The sequence below is a fragment of the Myotis daubentonii genome, chromosome X (genome assembly GCF_963259705.1).
Source record: "Myotis daubentonii chromosome X, mMyoDau2.1, whole genome shotgun sequence".
NCBI classification, from domain to species: domain Eukaryota; kingdom Metazoa; phylum Chordata; class Mammalia; order Chiroptera; family Vespertilionidae; genus Myotis; species Myotis daubentonii.
Window position 1 is genome coordinate 124,939,221 of NC_081861.1, and position 12,467 is coordinate 124,951,687.

General features: G+C 46.3%; 1 protein-coding gene and 1 pseudogene across 1 annotated transcript; both read right to left on the minus strand.

Moving 5' to 3' along the window:
* Positions 1-1,248: 1,248 nt before the first annotated feature.
* On the minus strand, positions 1,249-1,782 carry LOC132223716 (histone-lysine N-methyltransferase NSD3-like; annotated as a pseudogene).
* Positions 1,783-4,819: 3,037 nt separating this feature from the next.
* On the minus strand, positions 4,820-5,025 carry LOC132223817 (protein CEBPZOS-like). The gene has a single exon (XM_059678850.1). It carries the CDS (start codon positions 5,023-5,025, stop codon positions 4,846-4,848), a length of 180 nt encoding a protein of 59 aa, XP_059534833.1. The 3' UTR covers positions 4,820-4,845.
* Positions 5,026-12,467: the final 7,442 nt, after the last annotated feature.

Genomic DNA, 12,467 nt, shown 5'->3' on the forward strand with positions numbered 1-12,467 from the left:
GCCGCTCCTGGCCTGGGAGTGCCTGTAAAGGTAGCAGGGGCTCCCTGTCCAGCAGGGCCTGATCCTCCAGTCCCCAGACTCCTGGGAGGTCTAACTGTCCCTCACTCACCCACACACACAGCACATACGTCCACACACTCCCCTCTCCTTAACTCACACTCTCTTCCTCACTGCCGTCCTGCTGGCCACCATGTTGGGATCCTCCCTTTCTAGGCTATTTTAATGGAGGTGGTTCTTCTTTCACACTCGTGTGCTGCTACTGGCTATGTCTCTGAATCAGCACTTGATAGTGGAGGCCACTTCACTTGCCTTGGTCTGTTCTGGCTGAGTACTCAGCATTGATCTTGGTCTCTGTTTTTTTTTTCCTGTTGGTTTTAAACTTCGGCTTTAGGGGCAGCATTCTTTTTCGTTTGCGATAAAGCCGCCTCAGGATGTTCATCAGTATGTACAAAGTAACTTTTTTATTCTTTCCTCTCCAATCATTTTCCACGCTTTCTCTGCATGGGGAATGTCAGTTTCCCATTGTGCGCGATCTCTCTGTGGTCGGGGTATCCACATCTTGTGTTTCTCAGTGTGGTTGCAGGCTTGTTTGGTTGCCTCAGTCAGTAATTCTTCATGCTGTCTGTGACCTTTTTTCTTTCATACCCGTTTTTTATGAACCCATGCCCTCTCTGGTTGGTTGCTAAAAAAAAATTGGACGTGCTATTCCCGAGCACCTCTTGTGTTAATTTTGGTATGAACCTCGAGCTGGGATCTCTTGAAACCATACAAGGCCACCAAGGATAGGTTGCCTCCTGAGACTAAACATGATCACCAACATGGCACTTAACACTAGCAGGCACTTCTGTTGTTGGAACAGAAGGTAATATTGGTTAGACCAAGGTTTCCTCTTTTAGTACTGGATCTTCTCTCTTTTTTTTTTTTAATATTTTATTGATTTTTTACAGAGAGGAAGGGAGAGGGATAGAGAGTTAGAAACATTGATGAGAGAGAAACATCGACCAGCTGCCTCCTGCACACTTCCCACTGGGGACGTGCCCGCAACCAAGGTACATGCCCTTGACCGGAATCGAACCCGGGACTCCTTAGACCGCAGGCTGAAGCTCTATCCACTGACCCAAACTGGTCCGGCTGGATCTTCTCTTGTGTGTTTGTTGTTTTTTTTCCCCCCAGAAACAACCCTTTGATTGTTCCTCGGTTTCCAATTTGGGGATTTTGCGTGAGTTGTGCTCTTCTAATATAGAAGAGTCACGCTTGTTGCTTTCCCTCTGCTTTTCTGCGCTCATGGTTTGACTGTGTGTGCTCACTTGCCTGTACTTAATTGAAAAGGTATCCGTGGAGGGAAGACTCAAACAATTCCCTGCCATCCTGGTGAGTTTTGGTTATTTTCCGTTTAATTTCAGGTGAGCCAATCTGCTTTGGAGTCACAGTTTGTAGTACCGAAGGAGGAGGTGGTAGCTGTGGAGGAGAAGGTTTTTCCAGAAGTTCATGTGGTCTTGTGTTTGGGATTTCTGAATGGTAATAGCGGGGCTAAAGTTCCTAATTGCACCAAAGCCATTGGCTGATGCATTGGGTTACTGCTTAGAAGACTGGTATTTGGTTTGAGTTTCATACATGCCGACTGATGGTGGAAAGCCATTTGTGAGTGGAGGAAGATCGTCTGTTGTCACTGTTGTCATCAAAGGCATCTTCCTGACAGATGTTGGTGGAGCCAATGAGTTGAGGAGGTTGCTGAATGGTGTTTCCCATGATCCCTTGCCTGAAAGAGAAAGGGAAATCCATTGTTTTGCTCCAGCAACTTTCCCTTTCTCTCATCAGGTCTTCAGTTTGTTCCATTCTAACTTGCTGGCTGTGTCAGTATTATCACAGGAGAGACACGAGGCCCAGAGTGGCACTGGGTACAGGCAGCCACTGGGGCTGCAGGGGGAGGAGATGGTACCAACCTAGGCCATAGGAAATCTCTGGGCTAGATTTCTCTGGTGTCAGATGCTTCTGCCATGGCGGCAGGCACAGGGCCTGGCCTAGAGACCAGAGGAGGAAGAGTGTAGGACAGTCGTGGGCAAACTACGGCCCGCGGTCCGGATCCGACCCATTTGAAATGAATAAAACTAAAAAAAAAAAAAAAAAAAAGACCGTACCCTTTTATGTAATGATGTTTACTTTGAATTTATATTAGTTCATACAAACAGTCCATCCATGCTTTTGTTCCGGCCTTCCGGTCCAGTTTAAGAACCCATTGTGGCCCTCGAGTCAAAAAGTTTGCCCACCCCTGGTGTAGGAGGTTGTATAGTCAGGGGAGGTGGAGGAATGCTGGTCGCAGTGCAGCTGCTGCTATCAGAGAGTAGCCTGTGGCTGGTGGCTGGACCAAGGTGGCAGGGTCCTCCCGGTTTGAGGCTCCATTTTGCCTTCGCGTGCCTGTCCATGGCTACCAGTGGACAAGTCCCCTCGGCCTCTACCTGGTTTCTGGCTGTTGCTGCCACCACTGCCTGCTCCTGCCACTGTGCACAAAGTCCTCCCACCCCGACTCTCCCGCAGTGACCTTTGCACATTTGCACAGCCCTGTCTAAGATATTATAGGTTTTTTTAAAAACAACAACAACATACTTTTATTGATTTCAGGGAGGAAGAAAGAGGGAGAGAGAGATAGAAACATCAACAATAAGAGAGAATCATTGAGTGGCTGCCTTCTGCACACCCTCTATTGGGGATTAAGCCCGCAACCCCGGCATGTGCCCTTGACCAGAATCGAACCCGGGACCCTTCAGTCCGCAGGCCGATGCTCTATCCCCTGAGCCAAACCAGCCGGGTAACTTTTCTGATACTGTTGTATTACATTTGTTGGAGGAAAAGCAGAAACTTTTCCAAAAGATAGGCTTTCTTGCAGAGTAGGTCTTTAACAACCATTCATTGAGTATCCTTTTGTTTTGTTTTCTTGTTTGTTTATTAATGCTCACGTGAGGATATTTTCCCATTGACTTTAGAGAAAGGCAACGGAGCAGGGGAGAGACAGAGAGAAACATCTGTGAGAGAGACACATCGATTGGTTGCCTCCTGTGTGTGCGCCGACCAGGGCCGGGGACCAAGCCTGCAACTGAGTACGTGCCCTTGATCAGCATCAAACGCGGAACACTTCAGCCTGTGAGCCAGTGCTCTATCCACTGACCCATACAGGCTAGGGCTCATTGAGCGTCTTTTGGTGAGCATAAAAGAAAGTAACCATAGTCTATTTCTACTTATGCATGAAAGCTGCCTTTGGGATTTACTCTTCCCTGGTCTGGCAGGAAATCTCCAAAAGGTCTCTTAGCCAAGTTTTCCCTCTTAAATACCCAGTCATCTTGTGGTCCCTTTGAAGCAGTTAGTAGCCTAGTGTCCTGTACCAGTCAAAACCCTACACTTCTAAATACTGGGAAATTTCTGTCTAGTGGAAACTGGCCCCTTCATGGATTTTGTAGTCTTGCTAGTGGTGTGTGTGTCTGTGTATGGGTTGAATGGAGTACTTCTTTTTGCCTTTTCTCTTGTCATGTCCTTCCTCCACTTGACCACCACTCCAGATGTGGTTCCAGGGAGAAAAGTGCACGTGGAGAAGAACACACCCTGGCAGGGTCATTAAATGTGTAATGGGAACAGAGGAAAACCCGAGCCCATGCTCGTATGGGTCCATTTTGAACTTCCTAAAGAGACCGCAGACTGCTGGCTCCGGTCTCATCGGGTGCCTTTCTTCTAACTGGCCACCGAACTCCCCCTCACCCCCTAGTCTCCTTGAGCCACACTTGTGTCAGGGTCATTGCTTCTCTGGGTGCTCTGCCTTTGTGCTTTCCTTTTCAGACAACGGAGGACACTTGCTTTTGCAGGGCTCTCATGTGGACTATGGCCATCACAGTCCCTCTCTGCATGTGGTGGAAGTGCAGGTCCTATTTATTCAGTCCAGCCTTATTGTGTGGTCTGGCCAGGCATTTTCAGCCCCCGATTCCCGATTTCATTTGCATGAGTCAGGCAGTGGTTCTGGGGTCCAGCTGACTGAAGAAGACAGGAGCCAAGCTTTCTCAAGCTTGTTTTCATTTGCTGAAGGTCAGGAGGAGGTGATCCTTGTCCTCTCCTCATGGGGGTGGAGAAAATTCCCACCGTTATTGCTTCCTCAGCGTGTACTAGTACATATTGACTTTGGAAACACATTCCTTTCCTCTTCAGGGCATCTTCATCCCTAGCTTCTCTTCCTATGTGAGCCACATACTAGAGCAGGGGTGGGCAAACTTTTTGACTCGAGGGCCACAGTGGGTTCTTAAACTGGACTGGAGGGCCGGAACCAAAGCATGGATGGAGTGTTTGTGTGAACTAATACATGTTAACACTGCTGCTGGTGAAGGAGCGGAGGGGAGAGCAAGAGAACCCTCCGCTCTTTCGGCTCCGTGGGCCGGATAGAACAGCCGAACGGGCCGGATCCGGCCCGCGGGCCGTACTTTGCACTCGGCTGTACGAGAGCATGCCCACTTTCATCTGAGGGCTCCATGGGTGCAGCTTCTGTCTGGACATTAAACTCCCCTAAATACCCAGGCCTTTGCTGTTCTCTTTTCTGTTGGGGTTTTCTGTCTCCCTGGGTGCTACTCTTGGGTGTTCCTTTTTAAAGTATAAGCAAAACTTTATTTATAACATGATCAACATACCTTCCATAATTTCTTCACAGGTAGTCCAAAGAACAAAACCTCTGGCTTAATTGGAATTTACGTTTTGCCTTACATATTCCAAAATCTATCCATGTCAACTTTGGAATTTTAATCATGCCTGATACTATGCAATAGGGTACACCTGTCTGTACCAGTGACCAAATTCCTAACTTTTGTTGTTCAATCATTTTTCTTGATCTTGCTGTCTGACTCCATACATTCTAGAATATTTTATGGATTTGTAATAAACCTGACTTGCGTTCTTCTTATTTAACAAAATATATGCTAAAAAAAATGCCCACAATTCAGCTACTAAAACTCCTTTAAAGATCTTCTTTGCCAGTGTTTCCAAAATTTGGGCCATCCGTACACCCACTCTGGGTAGCCCAAATCAACCTTGCCTTGGATGCTTTCCTTTTTTATATAAAAATATTCATTGTTCAGATTATTTCAGATGTTCCTCTTTTTTTCCCCCATAGCTCCCCTCCACCTGGTTCCCATCCCACCCCATGCCCTTACCCCCTGCCACTGTCCTCATCCATAGGTGTAAGATTTTTGTCCAGTTTCTTCCCGCACCCTTCATACCCCCTTCCCCCTGAGAATTGTCAGTCCACTCCCTTTCTATGCCCCTGCTTTTATTATATTCACCAGTTTATTCTGTTCATCAGATTTTTTTATTGACTTAATTTTTAGATTCATTTGTTGATAAATATGTATTTGTTGTCCCTTTGTTGTTCATAATTTGTATCTTTAGCTTTTTCTTCTTCCTCTTCTTAAAGAATACCCTTTAGCATTTCACATAATCCTGGTTTGGTGGTGATGAACTCCTTTAGCTTTTTCTTGTCTGTGAAGCTCTTTATCTGATCTTCAACTCTACATGATAGCTTTGCTTGGTAGAGTAATCTTGGTTGTAGATTCTTGGTATTCATCACTTTGAATATTTCTTGCCACTCCCTTCTGGCCTGCATGGTTTCTGTTGAGAAAGCAGCCGACAGTCGTATGGGTGCTCCCTTGTAAGGTAGCTAACTGTTTTTCTCTTGCTGCTTTTAAGATTCTCTCTCTGTCTTTTGCCCTTGGCATTTTAATTATGATGTGTCTTGGTGTGGTCCTCTTTGGATTCCTCTTTTTGGGAGTTCTGTTTGCTTCCTGGAATTGTAAGTCTATTTCTTTCATCAAGTACGGGAATTTTTCTGTCATTATTTCTTCTAATAGGATTTAAGTATCTTGCTCTCCCTCTTTTTCTGGGTCCCCCATAATTCAGATGTTGGTACGTTTGAAATTGAGCCAGAGGCTCTTTTCGCTATCTTCATATTTTTGGATTGTTTTTTCTTTTTGCTTTTCCGGATGGGTGTTTTTTGCTTCCTTGTATTTCAAATCTTTGACTTGATTCTTGGGATCCTCTAGTCTTCTGTTGGATCTCTGTATATTATTCTTTATTTCAGTCAGTGTATGCTTAATTTTTGACTGGTTCTTTTCCATTTTTTTTTTTTTTTGGCATTCTCATTAAGATCCTTGAAGGTCTGACTAAGTTCCTCGGAGGTTTGTAGAAGATTCTTGCATAACCTTATAACTGTGGTTTTGTGCTCTAAGTCCAGTAATTTGCTTTCCTCCATTTCTTACATTTGTGGCATGTTTCTTTGTCTCTGCATTTTGGCTGCTTCCCTGTGTTGATAGAGTGGCTTTGTGTGGTAGGTGTCCTATTAGGCCCAGTGGCTCAGCCTTCCCAATCACCTGAGGTAGACACTCTTGGTGCACCCCTTTGTGGGCTGGGTGTACAGTTTTGTTGTAGTTAAGCCTTGATTGCTGTTGGTATCCCTGGGAGGAAATGATCTCCAGGCCAATTGACTGCAAGCACACTCTGTGTCTGTAGTGGAAGAATTGCTGTGCTGGAGACACTGTTATTGGGCAGGACTTGCTTCAGTGAGGCTTTGGTGCTCACTGAGTCTGCCTCTTGAGTGTGTACTTATGGATGTGAGGAGTTGACATCTGGTATCTAACCACTAGGTATGCTGGCTCCTGGATCTCCAAGGAGGTACAAATTCAACCACTGTGTGAGTCCACCCAGCAGGAGCTACCGCGAGATCTGCAGATTTTTCCTCTTTGTTTGGGGTTTGGAAATTTTGCAGTTCTCTGACCCAGCTGCAGTTTGTTAGGTCAGGCTGCAAAAGGACAGGTGATTCATTTGCGCCACTACACACAGCTTAGGTGGGGTTGTAAATTGGCTGGGGTGGGGTCTCAGAGAATCACCAGGGTGCAGCAAATAGCAATGGCTGTCCATCAGCTGTCTCTGCGCCTTGGTGTCTCCGTGTCTTGGATTCTCCATGTCCCTGCATCCTGTGCCCCCACAGTAACAATGATTCCTGCGAGCAGTTCTGCAAGAAAGCCACCCTCACTTTCCGGCCCGATGCTGGATAGTTCAGTTTCTCCCTGTAGGAGTCTGGGTCCCTAGAGTCTCGCTGGAAATGAGGTCAGTGTAGTCGGGAGCTTGTATCTCCCGATTGACAAAAACCGCTCGCCCAGGTGCAGCCCTGTTCGCGGGCCTCCGCACCTCCTACCCAGCCTCAGTGCGCTTTTTTCTTTCCTTCTAGTTGTAGAACTTCCACTCAGCCAGCTTCCCCGTGGTTCTGGATGATAACCGTTTTGCCTTTTAGTTGTAGTTTTAACGTGGTTGTGAGGGGCGGGAGGTACAGGTATATGCCTTAGGCCGCCATCTTGGTTGTCCGGATGCTTTCCTTTTAAGACAGTCTTTGTCCATTGACTTTCTCAGACTCCATATGTCAGTCATGGAAAACACGGTCTTTCTTTTAGCAGGTGTTAGAAGTACTGTTTGCTCCAAACCAGCCCTCTCTTCTACAGTCAGATCCAGTCAGTTCCTGCCCCAGGCTCAGCTTCATTGAATCACATACTGGTTCCACTGTCTCTAACTCCAGGGGACATATGTCACGCTTTCTGAAGGTGTTTGTCATTTGCTTGAGGCATGGGGAGAAGTAATCCTTGTCTCTCCCTTGTGAGGGTGGAGAAAATACCCACTATTGTCCCCTTTTCAGGGTCTACATGCAATCTTTGGAAAACACATTCCTTTTCTTGTGCTGCTGGAGGAATTGCAATCCTCTCTCATGTCAGCCCCTTCCATTTTCACTGGCAGGAGCAGTTCCAGCATCAGGTATTATTTCTATACTAGTAACCCGGTGCACAAAAATTTGTGCACTGTGGGGCGGGGGGGATAAGGGGGGTTTCCCTCAGTTACTAAACATTTATCGGCACAACACTGAGCACATTGGTGGTGGTGGTGGTCTTGTCAGAATGTGTTATATTATGCAGATGAAAATCTATTTAAACAGATTTGATGTAGATATTTTCAAAGATAGAAGAATTGTCTCTGTCAACTATTTTAGTTGATTCAAATCTTCAGTAATTGTCATCATTGCAAAGTTTTCAGTCCCCATATGGATTGCTGGATACAATAGGTCATGCGCTGTCCCAGTCCTTTGTAGCCTTTGTGACCTTAAGGACTCTAGTTTTCCATTTATATGTTTAAGTATCAACCTTACAGGCTTAAAAATGTAAGCTTTTAACACTGCTCTCTCTGTTCCGTATCCTTCGGATGAAAAGTGGAGTTGGTTTGCAGCACAGGAGAGAAATTCAGAAGGGGAATATTGAAGTAATGACTGCAGTAGGAGAAGAGGGAACCTATTTCTCTGGCCACAGGTGCTGGCGCCCTGGACCATAGGACTGGCAGCTTCTCCGGGTGGCTGCAGCCTGGGACCTCGGGTGGGTGGCTTGTCCGTCTCCTGGGCTGCAGCCAGCCGCAGGTGCTGGCGCCTGGACCAAGGGTGGGCGGCTTCTTCTTCTGGTGGCTTCTTCTTCTGTGCTTCCAGGGAGGGCAGTCAGTTATGTGTATATGTGTGTGCATGCAAACATAGGCGTGTACACGTGTGTATGTGGAAATCTGCTGGGCAAGTTAAAACCATAGAAGAGTTGCCCCCTATCTCTTGAATCTTCCAGACATATCCCCCACTTGTTTATTCTATCACTATTGGAGACTCAGTATTTGCAGCCAGCTAGCCAGTAACTCACTCAGTGTCTATTTCTGACTTCTTCTTTCCCTGTCTGTCTTCCAACCCTTAATCACATTTCCACCTGGATGCATCATATTTACTCCCAGTATGCTGTATAGAGAAGGAATCAGGATGCTGTCTTCCCATGAATAGTACTCAGTAACAAACCAATTGCATTTTAGTTGGGCAATGCCCCTACCCACCCTTGAAATCCCTTCCACCATGCATTTCTGTTTCCCTTTTTGTCTGTTGGATTGTTTTGCTGCTCCTTCTCCTCACCCCACCACCCTTGGATTGCAATGTAAAATTCTTTTACCATGTCAAGAAATTATTAAAAATACAGGTACTTCTCCGATCACGGGGGTCGGAGGAGGGGGGAGGGGGCCGGGGAGCAGGGAAGAGGCGGCTGCTGGCCGCTGAGATCTACGTGGCAGCACATAGAGGCCAGGACCCAGTCTCACGGGTTTTACCCACGCAGCTTGAAAGGTGCTCGCGATCTACGTGGCATTCAGGCCCCGGTCTCATGGGGTTTGCAGTTTGAAAGGTGCTCCCTTTCAGTTCTAACTATTCTTTTATGTCATTAAGTGTTGTATCAGTAGGGAAGCCTTTAAACAGATCTGTTTTTCTATTTTCTTAAATAGATCTGTTTTACATCACGTTTATACTCATCAGTAAGTTCAGGAAGGGTCTTGTCTGGAGATCTTTGGAGTTTAGTTTTATCTTCACTTATTTCCATGAGTTCTGCCTTTGCTTTGTTCAATGTTTCTACTATTACAGTAAAGTCTGTTAGATGGTTTAACCGATTGAATTTGATCATTATTTCCAAAGGTCACCAGCCTTCATCCAGTTTGATTTATCCCTTTAAAAATTTGTCCTGTGGCAAATTGAAGTCACAAAATGATACTCAAGTTTATGACAGATTTTGGCCTCCAGAGCAGCCATTTTTCATCACCATTTTCGGCCATTGTGGCTAAACAGGTGGCTCCAAACTTCTGCCTTCGTCTACACTGGAAGGCAGTGAAGGTAGGAAACTTGAAAAATGCGCACAGTGAGGATGTGGGCAGCCTCTGTCCAAAGACCCAACCAGGGACCCATCCCAGTGCAACCACTGGCCCACTTGGGTCCCGGCCACGTGCATGTGCGGAACCCCAGGCTCCAGCATTCCTCCCAGGGGACCCAGTGCGTCTGCCAGATGCAGCCCATTTTGACACAGGACCCTTTGTTATATTTTTATTGCAGTATTAGAGTCAGCTTCTCAGCAAACCTCTCAAATGCTTCTTTTTTCAACTTGATTTTGAACTAACCTTGTGAAAAGAAGACAATGGTAGCAGTTTTGTTTTTCATCTTTTCTGCCACAGCCACTCTGGAGCCATAGTTTCAGTGGCTCTGTTTCTGGGCGGAGGACTAAGGGTGCCACCTCAGGGGCCAGGGCCTGGCAGCAGGAAGGGCTGTGAACCTAGCCCAGTTCATGCAGTTCCCTCCTTCATATTTTCTATGTTTAATTAAAGATGCTAGAACACTAGCCTTGTTCCTAGCTGAGAAGTCACCGTGTGTCACAATCTACTGTCTTGGGCTAGCAGAAAGTCCAGAGTGGAAGGTCTCCTGCAGTTCTTGCTACGATGACCTAACTTTGAATTCCTCTGCAGTGTATTCGATGGGAATTTGTTCACTCTGTCTGCAATTGTGTGATTGTTGAGCTTGCCTTCATGGGCATGAAGAGAAAGTTCTGTTTTTCTATGTATGAAAATTGGCTTAGGAATCTGTTCTTTCTATGTATGGGAAGCAATCTCAGGAAGTTCCCATAGTGACATGGTTGGTCTTAAAGAACCTATCCTGTGATCACTTCCAAGAAATTAGCAACCCAATCTAGAGTTAATAACCCCAACTCCTGATTACTGAAAAATTCTCTCCTACTTGCAGTTGACACCTACTGTTTATTGGCCCTGTGTCAGCACATGAGGTGTTTAATCTTATTTTCTCTCCGAGCCTGACTTTCTTCTAGTGTGGGTGGGAGATATTTCATGACCCTCACCATGTGTGAGATGAAATGAGATGATAAATATGTAGCCTTGTTACAGCTCTTGGTATCATACACCTGTTAACATAAGACATTCAAACCTGTGAAGAATTTTTGTGAGTTTATCTAAGCCAAAACTGTCGACAGTTGCCGGGGAGCAAAATCTCAGTGAATTGAGATAATACCCCAGAGCCTGGCAGTTTTGTACTTTATTTTATTATACCTTACAATCAAAAGAGGAGACGTTTGTGGGTTACATGAAATCTATTGGTGATAGGTTAGGGGGCAGGAGAAAGCAAAGCGGGTAAACCTCTGTGATAAAAAGTAAAATGATAGACATACTTCTTTTACATAGGTTGGTTATGGATGGTTAAGAGTCAACAGTTAACTCAATAACATTGAGGGGATTTGTGGTCTCTGCAGAGTGGTGCCTATGCTTTGAGGAGTGTGAGCAAAGGAAAATTACTTTTGATATTCCAATGATATGTTATGATAGATGTAAAAAGACAAAGACAGACTCAGTTGAGGTAAAGATTGACCTTTGTCAGGGAAAATACTGGCTTAGGACATGACTACTCACCATAAGGTGCTCTTAGTTAAAAATATTTTAATTTCAGACCTATTTTTGTGATTGCTTTAGGCCTCTGAGTTTGCAAGGCTGCCATTCAGGCCTTCCCTGAGCTAGTCAGGTTAGCATGTGGCTCCTTTTTGTCCACGTAGCACAGCCGCCTTCCTTGTAGGTTTGGGGTCCTGACCCACGTCAGAGAAACACTGCATACTTCATAAATACACCTAGACAGAATGAGTGAAAATAGGAGTGGTGAAAAACAGAGAAAGGGAATTTGTGGAGTGAAGTGGAGAAAAGAAGAGGAAAGAGGAGATGGGTACGAATACCAGGAAGGTTGTGATGGGGTAAAGTGGGGAAAAGCCAGTGTCTTTTCTCATCCATATAGTAGTCAAGGAGAATGCAGACCTTCCACATCTGGGAGTGCTTTCATTTCTCTCTAGGTCTGAGTCCTCCCGATTGTTGTTAGAGAGAATTTATATATTGGAATAGCTCCAGCATGATACTGTCCCTGCACTTTCAAACCTGGGTATTTAGACTTGGGGATTTTCTGAGGCAGCCTGTTCTGTATATTTAAAAGCCACATACAGTGTCTTGGTATTTGTCGGCTGTCTGTCACTGCAGCTTCAGGCACCAAGTCAAACTAGGTCTCTCATTGTGGGGAGCCCTTCATGTTGTGCACCGGCACCTCCATGACCACGCGAGCACAGATATATGTTCTTTGGCTCCAGTGCTACTTCTCCCGCCACCAGGCAGTTACAGTCCCTGGCTGGAAGCCCCTGCTAGACTGGGCTTGGCCTTGTGAGAGTTGCCCCGCCCTCCATCACGGCCCTCCCCTCCCCCCTTCCCCCCCTTTCCATCCCCCTCCCCCCTCCCCCCTGTAGAGATTCCAGGCTGCCCTGACAGCTACCCTCACTGCACCCCCACCTCTAAGCCCTCCCACTTGGCCTGCTGGCTCCTGCCCACTTTTGCGCCTGCGCCTTGGGGCGGACCAGCCTGGTGCTCAGCCCAGCTCAGCAGTTTTTCTGGAGTGGCCAGTGGCTGGCCTGTCCAGTGACTGACTGTCGCCTCAAGCACTCCCGTTTGCAAGGGTTCCAAGCCCACCTCTTCTAAAAAGCCTCAACACCGCAAGCACACCATCCTCCTTAACAAAGTGAAACTAACCT

What these genes read in the sequence shown, in the direction of transcription:
- LOC132223817 (XM_059678850.1), bottom strand. Translation starts at nt 5,025, where the DNA reads ATGGCCCAAATTTTGGAAACACTGGCAAAGAAGATCTTTAAAGGAGTT.